Source organism: Embiotoca jacksoni, unplaced genomic scaffold (assembly GCF_022577435.1).
Source record: "Embiotoca jacksoni isolate LCO1_2020_lvr unplaced genomic scaffold, fEmbJac1.0.p SCAF_14, whole genome shotgun sequence".
Lineage (NCBI taxonomy): Eukaryota > Metazoa > Chordata > Actinopteri > Embiotocidae > Embiotoca > Embiotoca jacksoni.
This window is the reverse complement of record NW_027185274.1, coordinates 7,932,181-7,951,043: the sequence shown is the minus strand read 5'-3', so window position 1 is coordinate 7,951,043 and position 18,863 is coordinate 7,932,181. Positions and strand designations below refer to the sequence as shown.

General features: G+C 40.7%; 2 protein-coding genes across 10 annotated transcripts; both read right to left on the bottom strand.

The window, feature by feature from the left end:
* Nucleotides 1-60: 60 nt before the first annotated feature.
* On the bottom strand, nt 61-9,014 carry LOC138197167 (von Willebrand factor A domain-containing protein 5A-like). 7 transcript variants are annotated; one of them, XM_069147795.1, is made up of 20 exons: nt 8,919-9,013; nt 8,432-8,513; nt 7,963-8,165; nt 7,653-7,875; nt 7,321-7,490; nt 7,124-7,238; nt 6,807-6,982; nt 6,630-6,718; nt 6,409-6,553; nt 6,001-6,080; nt 5,804-5,918; nt 5,529-5,687; nt 5,334-5,437; nt 4,712-4,950; nt 3,529-3,579; nt 3,143-3,184; nt 2,891-2,926; nt 1,927-2,072; nt 1,627-1,750; nt 61-1,524 (listed from the first exon to the last, which is right to left on the bottom strand). In XM_069147795.1, exons 2-20 carry the CDS (start codon nt 8,472-8,474, stop codon nt 1,445-1,447), a joined length of 2,340 nt encoding a protein of 779 aa, XP_069003896.1. In that variant the 5' UTR covers nt 8,475-8,513; nt 8,919-9,013; the 3' UTR covers nt 61-1,444. The 7 variants fall into 7 exon arrangements, 6 of the variants coding, with proteins under 6 accessions (XP_069003896.1, XP_069003897.1, XP_069003900.1 ...); XM_069147796.1 differs by lacking the exon at nt 2,891-2,926; XM_069147798.1 differs by lacking the exons at nt 61-1,524; nt 1,627-1,750; nt 3,529-3,579 and having other exon boundaries at nt 2,037-2,072; nt 4,713-4,950; nt 8,919-9,014.
* A 667-nt stretch (nt 9,015-9,681) lies between these two features.
* On the bottom strand, nt 9,682-18,517 carry LOC138197159 (von Willebrand factor A domain-containing protein 5A-like). 3 transcript variants are annotated; one of them, XM_069147752.1, is made up of 21 exons: nt 18,422-18,516; nt 17,935-18,016; nt 17,466-17,668; nt 17,156-17,378; nt 16,815-16,993; nt 16,618-16,732; nt 16,301-16,476; nt 16,124-16,212; nt 15,903-16,047; nt 15,583-15,662; nt 15,386-15,500; nt 15,111-15,269; nt 14,916-15,019; nt 14,294-14,532; nt 13,928-13,969; nt 13,403-13,450; nt 13,105-13,155; nt 12,487-12,522; nt 11,530-11,675; nt 11,230-11,353; nt 9,682-11,127 (listed from the first exon to the last, which is right to left on the bottom strand). In XM_069147752.1, the coding sequence occupies exons 2-21, from the start codon at nt 17,975-17,977 to the stop codon at nt 11,048-11,050; spliced, it is 2,397 nt and encodes a 798-aa protein (XP_069003853.1). In that variant the 5' UTR covers nt 17,978-18,016; nt 18,422-18,516; the 3' UTR covers nt 9,682-11,047. The 3 variants fall into 3 exon arrangements, with proteins under 3 accessions (XP_069003853.1, XP_069003854.1, XP_069003855.1); XM_069147753.1 differs by lacking the exon at nt 13,403-13,450; XM_069147754.1 differs by lacking the exons at nt 9,682-11,127; nt 11,230-11,353; nt 11,530-11,675; ... (2 more) ...; nt 13,403-13,450; nt 13,928-13,969 and having other exon boundaries at nt 14,287-14,532; nt 14,916-15,035; nt 18,422-18,517.
* Nucleotides 18,518-18,863: the final 346 nt, after the last annotated feature.

The window sequence follows — 18,863 nt, the reverse complement described above, 5'->3', positions numbered from 1 at the left end:
TGCACATCCAATCCCAGCATGGTACAGGTGCAGGACAAAAAAAACAGCATAAAAAAGATGGACAGCTTCCCAAACTTTTTATTGATTCAAAGTTTTGACCAGTGAGTTTTTCTTTTGTCAGTGTGCTGCATCCATAGCAATATTTTTTTCCTGAAGTACATTTTGAATTTTGTTTCAGTCTAACAGGACAACTCGGTGCTGCAGTGGTTTGCACTGTTGCCTCAAGTCAACATGTTGCCTCCTTGTACTGGTGTAGGTTTTCTCTCGGCTTCCTCCCACAGTTCAAAGCAATGAGTGTCAAACTAATTACAACTTTTTTGGGGGGGAATGGTGGAATATATGTCTGTTCAAAATTTCAGGGCAATCTATTGAATAGATATTAAGATATTTTAGTCTGGACCAAACCCACCAACTGACTGGCACTGTCTTCACCATCATACTTTATGTAAAAGTATAAAAACTCAGCCCTTCTTCCGCATTTCAGACAAAGCACAGTTTTATATTTTAAAAGCAACTTTTTCCAGAACAAAGTGGTTCGTCGTCACAAACGATGTGACTTTTGCAGTAACACCCTTTGTGTGTACAGGTGTGGTTGAAATAGCTTTAGTGATACTGTCCTTTGATGTCCAGTGATGATGTTTTTAACTTTTTATTTTGTGTCTTGAGAAAAGTCAGGGTCCAACTGCAACACATCTGTACAGAGTCGTTTGTCCGGTTTAAAATAGATGATTTCAACGTCATCGCTCCTGGAGGTTAAACCTGCTTTCAGTTTGTGACCTTGTTTTTTTTAATCACTTCTTAACATTTTAGTCAAAGTTAGTCAAATGTTTTCATCCAAGTGTAATTTTCATCTCAAAAACACTTCACAACTTAGCAGTGATTGACAAAACAACAACAACAACAACAACAACAACAACAACAACAACAACAACAACACATCTATCTGCTGTTGCTGAGTAAAAAACATCTCAGGTAAAGCAGTCAGGTCTTAAAGTTGGTACAATGTGGTGTATGTGTATGCTGATAGCTTGAGGTGTGCGTCAATATCTGGTGTCACACACATTTTACAGCACAAGAACAAAGCAGGTGTGAAGCCTATAAATGGGCCACTCAAAACATTATGGATTATTTCCACTTGTTACAGGCACAAAGTGACAAAAAAGGCACAGTTGATTTAATTATCTTTGGTTAGTTGAGTATTTGGCAATGAAAATCTGTTTTTTTTTTTTTACAATTATACAACAAAAATAGGGACAAATTTAAAAGACCAATGAACAAGAACAACAAAACACACCAAATGAGAATACATAGCATTATAAAATAAGAGTATTTGATTATTACGGGGTGATAGTATAGTGCATTGTTGATAAAATTAAGGTTATCGGGTGCAGTACATCTGCTTGTGTCGACCAATCCTGAAAGTGAAACCATTTTAATAAAGACCTCAGAGCCCCAGGACATCTTTCTGCATGCTGCAGCCCAACAGTGCATTTCCTGCTTCCACACACTCTGTCAGACATGGTGCTGAAAAAACAACAACAACAACAACAAGGCATCAGATTAGCATTAATACTGATGAAGTGATTGTAGAAACAGCAGTTTAGTACTTATTACTGTGGTTACTACCATTCTGAGAGCGGAGCCATGAGGCAGCCTTCATAGCCAGCAGCTCCCACTCTTCTTTTGCATCCTTCTTGAAACCATGAAGCCAGATCAGAGCCAGAACGGTGGCCCACACGTCACTGTTGACCTGATTTACCAAATCAGCAGAAACAATATTACATGCTAAAGAAAGTAAGATAACATGCACACTCTCAAGTTAACTGGTCAGTTTTTGAATGTGTGCCATTATTTTAAACCATGTCATCAAATGTGTTTTAAAATAACTTTTTAATGTCTTATCTATTATCTTTGACGAGAACCCACCGGTGCAGGCTTTGACTTGTCCACCTCCTCGCTGGTCTTCCCCAGTGCAGCAGACAGAGCTGGATCCAGCAGCCAGCAGCCAGACGCCTGCTGGAGGGACACCAGCTGCAGCAAAGGGTCTCTGGGCGGCTGTTTGGGCATCACGGCTTCAGCACACATCAAAAAAAGAAAAAAAAAAAAAGGAAAATGTTTTACTGTCATTTTTTAAAGTATATTTGGATGATTTGATGCAAATATGGAGGTAAAATGTAGATGAGACATTTCAAGCATTTAACAGTTTTTAGAGAAAATAAATCAAGAACAAAGATGAAGTAATCTTTGTGGGTTATTTGTGGGTTTGTAGCATTTTGTTTCTACACACATTTGTCTGTCTTTAGTTTGTAAGGCGACGTGCAGCTGAGGATCATGACGATGCCATTAATTTAGAAGGAATTTGCTCATAAACTTAAGTGCTAGACAAAATAAATTGACCTCATTTTAGATTATTTTGAATCTTCATAGACTCACTCAGGTCTCTGATGATTGTATCTTTACAACACTGCCTCTCTGTCACAATAAAATACCAGTCTACCGACTGCTGAACAAAGTCATACATATATTGTAACACTGGATGTAATGTAGAGCATCAGAAGTGGGATTTGGATAAGCAGGGGATTTTTTTTTTGCAGCATATGGCGGACAAAAAATATCAAAACACAGTTGTCCCATCTTTGTGCATGCAGCTACTCATAATCAGAATTATTTTAGAAAACATAATGACTGAACTTTGTTAGTTCAGGAAACGTTTATGTCAGTGACTACTGAGGCAAACCAGGACAAAAAACATCTCCTGCTATTCATATTAGTTTTCACGTTTAAGCTGCCGATCTGTTAAATATCAATGGTGCCCATGTACGGTCTTTATAGAAAACACTTTATAGAAAAGACACATATGGTTTCCAATCCCATTTAGTTTTTTACTTACGTGGATCATCATAGGCCATTTCTAGTTCGTCATCCACTAACATTTCAAAATAAAAAAAAAATAAAAAAGATGAGGTTAAAGTATCTTTTCGAATTAGTAAACAAACACAGTTTCCTCCCTTGCTGCTCTAGGCTGTATGTCACCGATGCAACATGCAGTATTTAGTGTTGTTTCCTCTGTGTTTATCCATTGACTTTCTTTTTATAGAAATGCATGGACTTTTGTCTCTCTGCCAGTCAAATTTATACTTACTCATTACAGGTCCAGCACACAGCTTCCTCTTCCTCCTTTCACCTAGCATGAGGTCAAGATGTGAGAATTATTGAATTCATAATATCAACTGAACTACTGGCGTCTAATGTTATTACAACGACTCACAACTCATTACAAGGAGTGTAAAAGTTACTTAAAAATATAAAAAAAAAGATGACTGGACCTTTTTCACTATTGAGGCAAACCAGGTTAAGAATATCTCCTACTGTACATACTGTGTTTCACATTGAAGCTGTAAATCAATGAAATAGCAATGGCGACGCATAAATGTTGTTTGTTCAGTGTTTGCACCCATTTACACCCATGTACTGTCTTTATACTAAACACAGAGATGGTTTCCAATCCTGATAAGTTATTTCACTTACTTGGAGCACCACAGGCCATGGCAGTTTGGGTGGAGAAGGAACACAAATTAACTTCATGATTTGAAAATTAGAAAAAAAAAAGTTGACGTCAAGACATTATATTAGAAAATAAAATACTTCTGATTTCCGAGCTTGTTACCATGATCAAGGCTGTTAAAACATTCTACCAATCTACAATTTAAATGCAATAACAACAGTAATTTTTAAATTATTAATGTTTTTTTTAAATGTTAAAGTGCTAAACGTTTGTGCTTCTCTGCCCGTTACTCTCATTGATGCTCAGCTACATCTGACATCAATGCTTATCTCTTGCAGCACCACCACCACCCATATAACAGTCATCTAGCAGGAAATCAAGACATGAGAATTAATAAATACATAATATCAACTAAACTACTGGCTTCTAATTTTAAAACAATGACTCACAACTTATTACAAGTAGTTTTTAAAGTGTAAAAGTCCTGCAATAATATAAAAAAAAAGATAACTAAACTTTCTTTACTTGCTACTTTAGGAAACATTTATTTCAGTAACTACTGAAGCAAACCGGGGCAAAAACATCTCCTCCTCTACATATTGTATTTCACGTCAAAGCTACAAATAAGTGAAACAGCAATGGTGCAACAGGAGTGTGCTGGATTGATCAGCTTGCACCTATTCACACCCATGAAACAGTTTCCTCACTTGCTGCTCTAGGCTGTATGTCACCGATGCAACATGCAGTATTTAGTGTTGTTTCCTCTGTGTTTATCCATTGACTTTCTTTTTATAAAAATGCATGGACTTTTGTCTCTCTGCCATTCAGCTTTACACTTACTCATTACAGGTGCAGCACCCATACTCATATTCCTCCCTTTACCGAGCATGAGGTCAAGACATGAGAATTATTAAATTCATAATATCAACTGAACTACTGGCGTCTCATGTTATTACAACGACTCACAACTCATTACAAGGAATGTAAAAGTTACTCAAAAATATTTTGTTCACTACTGAGTCAAACCAGGGTAAGAATATCTCCTACTGTACATACTGTGTTTCACATTGAAGCTGTAAATCAATTAAATAGCAATGGCGACACATACATGTTGTTTGTTCAGTGTTTGCACCCATTTACACCCATGTACTGTCTTTATACTAAACACAGAGATGGTTTCCAATCCTGATAAGTTATTTCACTTACCTTTGACAATACACATTCTGGATATTGGAATATTTCTGCGCACAAGGGGCCCTTGAATCGCTTCACCATCGGCTTTGTTAACAGCAATGAAGGCAGTGAAGGAGCTGCTCACTCCTGATTGGACACTGAGCTGCACCACCTTCTCCTTCAGTCCTCCGTCTGGCTGTCCTCTGCGCTCTCTCTCCTCCATCTCCAGAGAGCGAATCAGAGTCCGAGCACCCAACCTGTGGACTGTTGATCTGCAGACAGGAGAGAGGAGGAAGCACTCCAACAGAGTTGTAATGTTTTTGTTTAGCAGTGACTTCTCCATTTTCTACATCATTGTTATCCTGCTCAGGGTCACAGACAGCTGGAGTCTAACCATCAACACATGGAGTATGAAAAATGGTGCAATAAAACCAATGACCAGAGAGGGAGACGACCATTCACACCCACAAGCGATCTAAATCGAGGCGAGTGGTGAAGTTACCATGGTAGATGTCATGTATCAGCACAATATTCTTTACTCAAATACTGTCATGTTTTTCACACCCTGCCACCATTTTGTTTCTTCTAGGTAATTAAAATCAACATCTGGAAGGTCAGGTACCAAAACAGAGCAGTGTATCAAAACCTGTTTTACCCAGTGTCCTCTGCAGGTTTGAGACTGAAGCGCAGCTGGTTCTGAGAGGGATGACCGGCCAGGCTGTACTTCACCGTCACACAACCCTCTGCAGCCTTTGGACTCTGACACAGTATTACACTGTTAGAAATCATGTCAATTACTGTCCTCACATACCTAAGGGAAAAACACAAAATTAGATGGAGCTGCTCCTACCTGTCCAGTGAGCTGTGCATAAATCAGTGACCTTTGACCCTGGAAAAGAGCTGTAATTGGTGGAGAGAGGACAGTGACAGACACTCCCTTTGGTAAATCCCATGTGACTGAGATGTCCACCACAGCCGGCTGCAGAGCAAATCGCAGCGACTGCATCACCTGAAAAGTAATGGAAAACTGAGATTATATACAAACAGTTGGGAAAGGCATTGGTGTCCCTCCACATATTTGCTGCTACATTGCTAAACTTGACAGCTTCGTGTTTAACATCTTACTTTTGGTTGCATCCTGTCAGTCCCTGTGATGAACTGAGCGTGACCTCCTCCTTCCTTGGCCAACCCGTTGATAAGAGCAGAGCTGGATCCTTCACCAATCCCAAAGGAGAAACACCTGCAGTACAGCAGCTTGTTTTAATATACACACAGACATCGGACTTGTCACGTATCATGAGTGAATGTTGCCATGGTTTCACCTGTGGGAACCTGAATTCTTCTTCACCAGATCGAGGACTTGTTTGGTGTTCCCGACCTCTCCGTCAGTAAAGACGAACAGCTAGGGAGGAGGAGTTCACACATAAGTTGCATGGTATCACACAGCTAGTTTTTATTATGGTAAATATGAACTTCCACATTTTTTTAACTGTACAATGATTTTATTTGCAAAGTTAAAAATATTACAGTCGGAAGTTCTGATTGTGACTGGCAACCTGTTCAACCTGTTTGTACGTATGTTTGTGTGTGTGTGTGTGCGTGTGTGTGTGTGTGTGTGTGTGTGTGTGTGTGTGTGTGTGTGAGCGCGTGTGTGTGTGTGTGTGTGTGTGTGTGTGTGTGTGTGTGTGTGTGTGTGTGTGTGTGTGTGTGTGTGTGTGTGTGTGTATTACCTGTCTTGGCTGACTGGGAATGCAAGACTGGCTGTAAATATGTTGGAGAGGACTTAGGATCTCTGTTCCTCCCAGATTAGCCCCCATCTCCCCAACCTTCTTCAGAGCCTCCTCCATGGTCTGCTGGCTGTACTCCACACTCTTCCTGTCATCACACAAATATATGTACTTAATACCAAAGACAGGAAGACACTGGTTGGGCCGATGAGGGACAGACTTACGGGAAGATGTGTTCATAGCTGGACCCGAAACTGTAAATGTTGAAATAGCAGCCCATTGGTAAACTCTTCAGCAGGAGCAGCAGAGTATCCTGAAGGGAAGATGGAAAATACGGTGAAGGCTGCTGCATGAGACGGACACTATGAAAGATTTTACAAGAGATAACACATGATGAGTACCCTCGCACTGCTGATGCGAGTTTCTTGCTGCTTGCTGTTATTTATAGGGCAGTCCATGCTTCCAGATCGATCCAGTAAGAACACAAACTCTCCACATGAGGCGACTGAGGACATCACAGACTGGGGGAACTCAGGGTACAAGCTCACCATCACCACTGGATCACCCATCAGAGAGCCTGACACACAAAGAACAGACACCAACAGTTATTTAGATTTAACACATTAAACTAATCAGCTTCTCAAAGATATCATTACTTACCTCTCACTTCCAACTAAGTTGATCAGATTTGGTAAATGACCTTCAAAGTAAAACTCACCGAGCTCAGCAGAGGCCTGTCCTGCCTCCACCACAGCAGTCGGCTGGTGGGCGTCTTTGTAATAAATCAGCAGTTCAACATCTCTGTCAAACTTGTGTCCTGCAGCCAGCTTGATCTGCAGTTGACAAAAAAAGAACGTGTTGTTCTCAGGAAGGAGTCCCAGCCACACACAGCAGACACATTAGCACTCTACCTACTGTGGCCTGGGTTTGCTCTGAGTTCAGGTACTGGAGAGGGTCCAGGGAACAGCTAGACTCCACTTTAGAGATTGGACGAGGAGACGACACCCGGGCAGAAAAGGACAGGCTGTAGGGCACCAGGGAGGCTGGAACAGAGGTCACCTGGACACCTCCACTACCTCCACTTCCTGTCAACATGTTAGAAATGAGGCGTTAAATAAGCAGCAGTGATACAGCCATGCCAGAAATTCTGAGGGTCGTATGTCGGCACGGTGGTAAATGATTACAATATGCTGACTGCCAATGTCTAGCAAGAATAATGTTCACTATGTTGAGCATGTTAACCCGACCCAGAGGTTGGTAGCGAGGGTTGAGCACAGCAGGCAGACAGAACCTCAGTCCATCATCAGCCTGCACAGCCAGCTCAGTGACGTAGTCCAGCCTGATGGAGGCGCTCTCTCCTGGAGGCAGACTGCCCACACTCAGAGAGAATATATCAGGACTCTGCTCGCTCTCCTCCAATAGGAAGGCCTGCTGACCGGAGCTCAGGGCATCATCATACTCCTCACGAGCCTGGAGTACAGAGGACATATCTGTCACTGACTTGACAGTTTTTTTAAAGCTTGATTCTAATGAGTGAATCTTTACTGTCCAGCTCACCTTCTGTTTCTCCTTCACCTCAGCTACAATCTGTGTCTGTCCAATCTGAGCACTGAAATGACAGACAGCTGCATCTCCAGGCAGAGGGAACACAAACACAGCCTCCAGTGGTTTGTCCTCCTTGTTCTCGTAGTTCAGAGTGGAGACCACTGTAGCCACATGGTCCCTCACCTCCAGCTCCACCTCGATGCTCTTCAGAGGAACTGACAGAGAAACGCAGCTGATAACTTACTATACTTATCCAGTCATTTAGCACTGAATTAAAAAGTACAGTAGGAAAACAATACATTATCCAAAACTATTTTTCGTAAATGGAATTTAATATGGTTGAATAATTATCTCATCCAAGATAGGGGGAAAAATGGTCCTCTGAGATTTTTTGTTTTAAATTGAGAAAGTCCAGTTTTGTATGACTAAAATATACTATTACACAGTATATTGCTATGTTTTATAACAGCACTGTACATACCTGGGTCCTTATTGGCAGTAATAAGACCACAGCAGTTCACCATCGTTCCTCTTCAACAAGTGACAATGTTGAAATATTACGGCTGCAAAGATAAAGTCTGCATGTTACAGCAAAGCAACTCCTGGATATGTTTTAATACATTTTCAAAATAAGATGGCAGGTCTAATCAATCACAGTATTTGTACTGTATGTGTGAGCGCACAGATTGAGGGATCACACTGAAAAATATTACAAAACGACCTGTAATATTTTATGTGTTGCTTGGAGGCAGAAATTATTACAGCAAATGTATAGTCCTTATTAAAATTTACTTTCCAAAAATGATGTTGGACATGACCGTCTTTGCGCGGTAGAGCTGAAGGTAAATAACACTCTCACATGCAGTACAAAGCAATAAACATGGTGAACTTAACACATCTGCGATCTATTCAAGAAGCGGTACTTTTCATTTATGTCTTAATCATGAAAACAGGGACCAGATGCCTACCTGAGCACCAAGAATCCGGAGGAGTAACAACACGGAAGCAGTGACAGGGAATATGTAGTCAAACCCAGGCCACGCCCACTGGCCCACCCTCCAGAGTTTTCCTGTCATTTGTCCGACCTATCCGCTCATCGTGAAGTCACTCCAAGCCGTGGAGACACCAGCCTGTGACGGCTGATGATACAGGAAGTGTGCGTCGGTTGTAGTTCACATCTTTGTTTTGAAGGCCAAATTTGGCGAGATTATAAATCAAAATAAATTCTTCCTCTGATCCGAGTGATTGGTGATTAATTACAATGGCTGCAGGAATGCGGAGTTTATTTTTGGATACGAGTCTGTATCCAAAAATAATCGTATTATAATTCCGACCACAGCTTTACCTACAGCAAGATAGTATTTAGCATAATATTTATACTACAGTAGGTTGAAATCTCAACAATCGTTCACTCTGCTGTTTAACTGCAACAATATAGAAACACTGCAGATCACAACACCATCAATAACAGCACAACGACACAGAGGAGATGTTGATACCATTGATAATTCTGTGCATGGGCTCGATCTAAACTGCAGCTATAAGCTATTAAGATGATTGTTGGTGGAGGAACAGTCCCAAAGGTTTGGAGCTAGCTTTATTTGTAAAAGGACTTAAAAAAAAAAAAAAAAAGAACTTAATAAATCATCACACATCATGTCAGAAATGATGTGCACATCCAATCCCAGCATGGTACAGGTGCAGGACAAAAAAAACAGCATAAAAAAGATGGACAGCTTCCCAAACTTTTTATTGATTCAAAGTTTTGACCAGTGAGTTTTTCTTTTGTCAGTGTGCTGCATCCATAGCAATATTTTTTTCCTGAAGTACATTTTGAATTTTGTTTCAGTCTAACAGGACAACTCGGTGCTGCAGTGGTTTGCACTGTTGCCTCAAGTCAACATGTTGCCTCCTTGTACTGGTGTAGGTTTTCTCTCGGCTTCCTCCCACAGTTCAAAGCAATGAGTGTCAAACTAATTACAACTTTTTTTGGTGGGGAATGGTGGAATATATATCTGTTCAAAATTTCAGGGCAATCTATTGAATAGATATTAAGATATTTTAGTCTGGACCAAACCCACCAACTGACTGGCACTGTCTTCACCATCATACTTTATGTAAAAGTATAAAAACTCAGCCCTTCTTCCGCATTTCAGACAAAGCACAGTTTTATATTTTAAAAGCAACTTTTTCCAGAACAAAGTGGTTCGTCGCCACAAACGATGTGACTTTTGCAGTAACACCCTTTGTGTGTACAGGTGTGGTTGAAATAGCTTTAGTGATACTGTCCTTTGATGTCCAGTGATGATGTTTTTAACTTTTTATTTTGTGTCTTGAGAAAAGTCAGGACCCAACTGCAACACATCTGTACAGAGTCGTTTGTCCGGTTTAAAATAGATGATTTCAACGTCATCGCTCCTGGAGGTTAAACCTGCTTTCAGTTTGTGACCTTGTTTTTTTTAATCACTTCTTAACATTTTAGTCAAAGTTAGTCAAATGTTTTCATCCAAGTGTAATTTTCATCTCAAAAACACTTCAGAACTTAGCAGTGATTGACAAAACAACAACAACAACAACAACAACACATCTATCTGCTGTTGCTGAGTAAAAAACATCTCAGTTAAAGCAGTCAGGTCTTAAAGTTGGTACAATGTGGTGTATGTGTATGCTGATAGCTTGAGGTGTGCGTCAATATCTGGTGTCACACACATTTTACAGCACAAGAACAAAGCAGGTGTGAAGCCTATAAATGGGCCACTCAAAGCATTATGGATTATTTCCACTTGTTACAGGCACAAAGTGACAAAAAAGGCACAGTTGATTTAATTATCTTTGGTTAGTTGAGTATTTGGCACTGAAAAGTCTGTTGTTGTTGTTTTTTTTACAATTATAAAACAAAACTAGGCACAAATTTAAAAGACCAATGAACAAGAACAACAAAACACACCAAATGAGAATACATAGCATTATAAAATAAGAGTATTTGATTATTACGGGGTGATAGTATAGTGCATTGTTGATAAAATTAAGGTTATCGGGTGCAGTACATCTGCTTGTGTCGACCAATCCTGAAAGTGAAACCATTTTAATAAAGACCTCAGAGCCCCAGGACATCTTTCTGCATGCTGCAGCCCAACAGTGCATTTCCTGCTTCCACACACTCTGTCAGACATGGTGCTGAAAAAACAACAACAACAACAACAAGGCATCAGATTAGCATTAATACTGATGAAGTGATTGTAGAAACAGCAGTTTAGTACTTATTACTGTGGTTACTACCATTCTGAGAGCGGAGCCATGAGGCAGCCTTCATAGCCAGCAGCTCCCACTCTTCTTTTGCATCCTTCTTGAAACCATGAAGCCAGATCAGAGCCAGAACGGTGGCCCACACGTCACTGTTGACCTGATTTACCAAATCAGCAGAAACAATATTACATGCTAAAGAAAGTAAGATAACATGCACACTCTCAAGTTAACTGGTCAGTTTTTGAATGTGTGCCATTATTTTAAACCATGTCATGAAATGTGTTTTAAAATAACTTTTTAATGTCTTATCTATTATCTTTGACGAGAACCCACCGGTGCAGGCTTTGACTTGTCCACCTCCTCGCTGGTCTTCCCCAGTGCAGCAGACAGAGCTGGATCCAGCAGCCAGCAGCCAGACGCCTGCTGGAGGGACACCAGCTGCAGCAAAGGGTCTCTGGGCGGCTGTTTGGGCATCACGGCTTCAGCACACATCAAAAAAAAAAAAAAAAAAAATGTTTTACTGTCATTTTTAAAAGTATATTTGGACGATTTGATACAAATATGGAGGTAAAATGTAGATGAGACATTTCAAGCATTTAACAGTTTTTAGAGAAAATAAATCAAGAACAAAGATGAAGTAATCTTCGTGGGTTATTTGTGGGTTTGTAGCATTTTGTTTCTACACACATTTGCCTGTCTTTAGTTTGTAAGGCGACGTGCAGCTGAGGATCATGACGATGCCATTAATTTAGAAGGAATTTGCTCATAAACTTAAGTGTTAGACAAAATAAATTGGCCTCATTTTAGATTATTTTGAATCTTCATAGACTCACTCAGGTCTCTGGTGATTGTATCTTTACAACACTGCCTCTCTGTCACAATAAAATACCAGTCTACCGACTGCTGAACAAAGTCATACATACATTGTAACACTGGATGTAATGTAGAGCATCAGAAGTGGGATTTGGATAAGCAGGGGATTTTTTTGTTGTAGCATATGGCGGACAAAAAATATCAAAACACAGTTGTCCCATCTCTTTGCATATAGCTACTCATAATCACAATTATTTTAGAAAACATAATGACTGAACTTTGTTAGTTCAGGAAACGTTTATGTCAGTGACTACTGAGGCAAACCAGGAAAAAAAACATCTCCTGCTATTCATATTAGTTTTCACATGAAAGCTGCCGATCTGTTAAATATCAATGGTGCCCATGTACGGTCTTTATAGAAAACACTTTATAGAAAAGACACATATGGTTTGCAATCCCATTTAGTTTTTTACTTACGTGGAACATCATCGGCCATTTCGAATTCGTCATCCACTAACATTTCATAATGAAAAAAAAGAAAAAAAGATGAGGTTAAAGTATCTTTTCGAATTAGTAAACAAACACAGTTTCCTCCCTTGCTGTTCTAGGCTGTATGTCACCGATGCAACATGCAGTATTTAGTGTTGTTTCCTCTGTGTTTATCCATTGACTTTCTTTTTATAGAAATGCATGGACTTTTGTCTCTCTGCCATTCAGCTTTACACTTACTCATTTCAGGTGCAGCACCCATACTCATATTCCTCCCTTTACCTCGCATGAGGTCAAGACATGAGAATTATTAAATTCATAATATCAACTGAACTACTGGCGTCTAATGTTATTACAATGACTCACAACTCATTACAAGGAATATAAAAGTTACTCAAAAACATTTTTTTCAATACTGAGGCAAACCAGGTTAAGAATATCTCCTACTGTACATACTGCGTTTCACACTAAAGCTGTAAATCAATGAAATAGCAATGGCGACACGTAAATGTTGTTTGTTCAGTGTTTGCATCCATTTACACCCATGTACTGTCTTTATACTAAACACAGAGATGGTTTCCAATCCTGATAAGTTATTTCACTTACATTGAAGACTACAGGCCATGGCAATTGGGCTGCCGATAATACAGCAATCCCCTTCATGATTTGAAAAATAGAAAAAAAAAGTTGACGTCAAGACATTATATTAGAAAATAAAACACTTCTGGTTTCCGAGCTTGTTACCATGATCAAGGCTGTTAAAACATTCTACCAATCTACAATTTAAATGCAATAACAACAGTAATTTTTAAATTATTAATGTTTTTTTTAATGTTAAAGTGCTAAACGTTTGTGCCTCTCTGCCCGTTACTCTCATTGATGCTCAGCTACATCTGACATTCACCGGCATGCTTATCTCTTGCAGCACCACCACCACCCATGTAACAGTCATCTAGCAGGAAATCAAGACATGAGAATTAATAAATACATAATATCAACTAAACTACTGGCTTCTGATTTTAAAACAATGACTCACAACTTATTACAAGTAGTTTTTAAAGTGTAAAAGTCCTGCAATAATATAAAAAAAAAGATAACTAAACTTTCTTTACTTGCTACTTTAGGAAACGTTTATTTCAGTAACTACTGAAGCAAACCAGGGCAAAAACATCTCCTCCTCTACATATTGTATTTCACGTTAAAGCTACAAATAAGTGAAACAGCAATGGTGCAACAGGAGTGTGCTGGATTGATCAGCTTGCACCTATTCACACCCATGAAACACAGTTTCCTCACTTGCTGTTCTAGGCTGTATGTCACCGATTCAACATGCAGTATTTAGTGTTGTTTCCTCTGTGTTTAACAATTGACTTTCTTTTTATAGAAATGCATGGACTTTTGTCTCTCTGCCATTCAGCTTTATACTTACTCTTGAAAATTGCAGCACCCATCCTCAGATTCCTGCTTTTACCTAGCATAAGGTCAAGACATGAGAATTATTAAATTCATAATATCAACTGAACTACTGGTGTCTAATGTTATTACAACGACTCACAACTCATTACAAGGAGTGTAAAAGTTACTTAAAAATATTTGTTTCACTACTGAGTAAAACCAGGGTAAGAATATCTCCTACTGTACATACTGTGTTTCACATGGAAGCTGTAAATCAATTAAATAGCAATGGTGACACATAAATGTTGTTTGTTCAGTGTTTGCACCCATTTACACCCATGTACTGTCTTTATACTAAACACAGAGATGGTTTCCAATCCTGATAAGTTATTTCACTTACCTTTGACAATACACATTCTGGATATTGGAATATTTCTGCGCACAAGGGGCCCTTGAATCGCTTCACCATCGGCTTTGTTAACAGCAATGAAGGCAGTGAAGGAGCTGCTCACTCCTGATTGGACACTGAGCTGCACCACCTTCTCCTTCAGTCCTCCGTCTGGCTGTCCTCTGCGCTCTCTCTCCTCCATCTCCAGAGAGCGAATCAGAGTCCGAGCACCCAACCTGTGGACTGTTGATCTGCAGACAGGAGAGAGGAGGAAGCACTCCAACAGAGTTGTAATGTTTTTGTTTAGCAGTGACTTCTCCATTTTCTACATCATTGTTATCCTGCTCAGGGTCACAGAGAGCTGGAGTCTAACCATCAACACATGGAGTATGAAAAATGGTGCAATAAAAACAATGACCAGAGAGGGAGACGACCATTCACACCCACAAGCGATCTAAATCGAGGCGAGAGGTGAAGTTACCATGGTAGATGTCATGTATCAGCACAATATTCTTTACTCAAATACTGTCATGTTTTTCACACCCTGCCACCATTTTGTTTCTTCTAGGTAATTAAAATCAACATCTGGAAGGTCAGGTACCAAAACAGAACAGTGTATCAAAACCTGTTTTACCCAGTGTCCTCTGCAGGTTTGAGACTGAAGCGCAGCTGGTTCTGAGAGGGATGACCGGCCAGGCTGTACTTCACCGTCACACAACCCTCTGCAGCCTTTGGACTCTGACACAGTATTACACTGTTAGAAATCATGTCAATTACTGTCCTCACATACCCAAGGGAAAAACACAAAATTAGATGGAGCTGCTCCTACCTGTCCAGTGAGCTGTGCATAAATCAGTGACCTTTGACCCTGGAAAAGAGCTGTAATTGGTGGAGAGAGGACAGTGACAGACACTCCCTTTGGTAAATCCCATGTGACTGAGATGTCCACCACAGCCGGCTGCAGAGCAAATCGCAGCGACTGCATCACCTGAAAAGTAATGGAAAACTGAGATTATATACAAACAGTTGGGAAAGGCATTGGTGTCCCTCCACATATTTGCTGCTACATTGCTAAACTTGACAGCTTCGTGTTTAACATCTTACTTTTGGTTGCATCCTGTCAGTCCCTGTGATGAACTGAGCGTGACCTCCTCCTTCCTTGGCCAACCCGTTGATAAGAGCAGAGCTGGATCCTTCACCAATCCCAAAGGAGAAACACCTGCAGTACAGCAGCTTGTTTTAATATACACACAGACATCGGACTTGTCACGTATCATGAGTGAATGTTGCCATGGTTTCACCTGTGGGAACCTGAATTCTTCTTCACCAGATCGAGGACTTGTTTGGTGTTCCCGACCTCTCCGTCAGTAAAGACGAACAGCTAGGGAGGAGGAGTTCACACATAAGTTGCATGGTATCACACAGCTAGTTTTTATTATGGTAAATATGAACTTCCACATTTTTTTAACTGTACAATGATTTTATTTGCAAAGTTAAAAATATTACAGTCGGAAGTTCTGATTGTGACTGGCAACCTGTTCAACCTGTTTGTACGTATGTTTGTGTGTGTGTGTGTGCGTGTGTGTGTGTGTGTGTGTGTGTGTGTGTGTGTGTGTATTACCTGTCTTGGCTGACTGGGAATGCAAGACTGGCTGTAAATATGTTGGAGAGGACTTAGGATCTCTGTTCCTCCCAGATTAGCCCCCATCTCCCCAACCTTCTTCAGAGCCTCCTCCATGGTCTGTTGGCTGTACTCCACACTCTTCCTGTCATCACACAAATATATGTACTTAATACCAAAGACAGGAAGACACTGGTTGGGCCGATGAGGGACAGACTTACGGGAAGATGTGTTCATAGCTGGACCCGAAACTGTAAATGTTGAAATAGCAGCCCATTGGTAAACTCTTCAGCAGGAGCAGCAGAGTATCCTGAAGGGAAGATGGAAAATACGGTGAAGGCTGCTGCATGAGACGGACACTATGAAAGATTTTACAAGAGATAACACATGATGAGTACCCTCGCACTGCTGATGCGAGTTTCTTGCTGCTTGCTGTTATTTATAGAGCAGCCCATGCTTCCAGATCGATCCAGTAAGAACACAAACTCTCCACATGAGGCGACTGAGGACATCACAGACTGGGGGAACTCAGGGTACAAGCTCACCATCACCACTGGATCACCCATCAGAGAGCCTGACACACAAAGAACAGACACCAACAGTTATTTAGATTTAACACATTAAACTAATCAGCTTCTCAAAGATATCATTACTTATCTCTCACTTCCAACTAAGTTGATCAGATTTGGTAAATGACCTTCAAAGTAAAACTCACCGGGCTCAGCAGAGGCCTGTCCTGCCTCCACCACAGCAGTCGGCTGGTGGGCGTCTTTGTAATAAATCAGCAGTTCAACATCTCTGTCAAACTTGTGTCCTGCAGCCAGCTTGATCTGCAGTTGACAAAAAAAGAACGTGTTGTTCTCAGGAAGGAGTCCCAGCCACACACAGCAGACACATTAGCACTCTACCTACTGTGGCCTGGGTTTGATCTGAGTTCAGGTACTGGAGAGAGTCCAAGGAACAGCTAGACTCCACTTTAGAGATTGGACGAGGAGACGACACCCGGGCAGAAAAGGACAGGCTGTAGGGCACCAGGGAGGCTGGAACAGAGGTCACCTGGACACCTCCACTACCTCCACTACCTCCACTTCCTGTCAACATGTTAGAAATGAGGCGTTAAATAAGCAGCAGTGATACAGCCATGCCAGAAATTCTGAGGGTCGTATGTCGGCACGGTGGTAAATGATTACAATATGCTGACTGCTAATGTCTAGCAAGAATAATGTTCACTATGTTGAGCATGTTAACCCGACCCAGAGGTTGGTAGCGAGGGTTGAGCACAGCAGGCAGACAGAACCTCAGTCCATCATCAGCCTGCACAGCCAGCTCAGTGACGTAGTCCAGCCTGATGGAGGCGCTCTCTCCTGGAGGCAGACTGCCCACACTCAGAGAGAATATATCAGGACTCTGCTCGCTCTCCTCCAATAGGAAGGCCTGCTGACCGGAGCTCAGGGCATCATCATACTCCTCACGAGCCTGGAGTACAGAGGACATATCTGTCACTGACTTGACAGTTTTTTTAAAGCTTGATTCTAATGAGTGAATCTTTACTGTCCAGCTCACCTTCTGTTTCTCCTTCACCTCAGCTACAATCTGTGTCTGTCCAATCTGAGCACTGAAATGACAGACAGCTGCATCTCCAGGCAGAGGGAACACAAACACAGCCTCCAGTGGTTTGTCCTCCTTGTTCTCGTAGTTCAGAGTGGAGACCACTGTAGCCACATGGTCCCTCACCTCCAGCTCCACCTCGATGCTCTTCAGAGGAACTGACAGAGAAACGCAGCTGATAACTTACTATACTTATCCAGTCATTTAGCACTAAATTAAAAAGTACAGTAGGAAAACAATACATTATCCAAAATTATTTTTCGTAAATGGAATTTAATATGGTTGAATAATTATCTCATCCAAGATAGGGGGAAAAATGGTCCTCTGAGATTTTTTGTTCTAAATTGAGAAAGTCCAGTTTTGTATGACTAAAATATACTATTACACAGTATATTGCTATGTTTTATAACAGCACTGTACATACCTGGGTCCTTATTGGCAGTAATAAGACCACAGCAGTTCACCATCGTTCCTCTTCAACAAGTGACAATGTTGAAATATTACGGCTGCAAAGATAAAGTCTGCATGTTACAGCAAAGCAACTCCTGGATATGTTTTAATACATTTTCAAAATAAGATGGCAGGTCTAATCAATCACAGTATTTGTACTGTATGTGTGAGCGCACAGATTGAGGGATCACACTGAAAAATATTACAAAACGACCTGTAATATTTTATGTGTTGCTTGGAGGCAGAAATTATTACAGCAAATGTATAGTCCTTATTAAAATTTACTTTCCAAAAATGATGTTGGACATGACCGTCTTTGCGCGGTAGAGCTGAAGGGAAAAAACACTCTCACATGCAGTACAAAGCAATAAACATGGTGAACTTAACACATCTGCGATCTATTCAAGAAGCGGTACTTTTCATTTATGTCTTAATCATGAAAACAGGGACCAGATGCCTACCTGAGCACCAAGAATCCGGAGGAGTAACAACACGGAAGCAGTGACAGGGAATATGTAGTCAAACCCAGGCCACGCCCACTGGCCCACCCTCCAGAGTTTTCCTGTCATTTGTCCGACCTATCCGCTCATCGTGAAGTCACTCCAAGCCGTGGAGACACCAGCCTGTGACGGCTGATGATACAGGAAGTGTGCGTCGGTTGTAGTTCACATCTTTGTTTTGAAGGCAAAATTTGGCGAGATTATAAATCAAAATAAATTCTTCCTCTGATCCGAGTGATTGGTGATTAATTACAATGGCTGCAGGAATGCGGAGTTTATTTTTGGATACGAGTCTGTATCCAAAAATAATCGTATTATAATTCCGACCACAGCTTTACCTACAGCAAGATAGTATTTAACATAATATTTATACTACAGTAGGTTGAAATCTCAACAATCGTTC

Excerpts from the sequence above, each read along its gene's own strand:
- LOC138197159 (XM_069147752.1), bottom strand. The coding sequence starts at position 17,977 with ATGGTGAACTGCTGTGGTCTTATTACTGCCAATAAGGACCCAG. Across the intron at positions 11,354-11,529 it reads ACAAGTCAAAGCCTGCACCG|GTCAACAGTGACGTGTGGGC; the intron begins GTGGGTTCTCGT and ends TTGGTAAATCAG. Across the intron at positions 11,128-11,229 it reads ATGGCTCCGCTCTCAGAATG|CACCATGTCTGACAGAGTGT; the intron begins GTAGTAACCACA and ends TTGTTTTTTCAG.
- LOC138197167 (XM_069147795.1), bottom strand. The coding sequence starts at position 8,474 with ATGGTGAACTGCTGTGGTCTTATTACTGCCAATAAGGACCCAG. Across the intron at positions 7,876-7,962 it reads AGGTGAAGGAGAAACAGAAG|GCTCGTGAGGAGTATGATGA; the intron begins GTGAGCTGGACA and ends TCTGTACTCCAG. Across the intron at positions 1,751-1,926 it reads ACAAGTCAAAGCCTGCACCG|GTCAACAGTGACGTGTGGGC; the intron begins GTGGGTTCTCGT and ends TTGGTAAATCAG.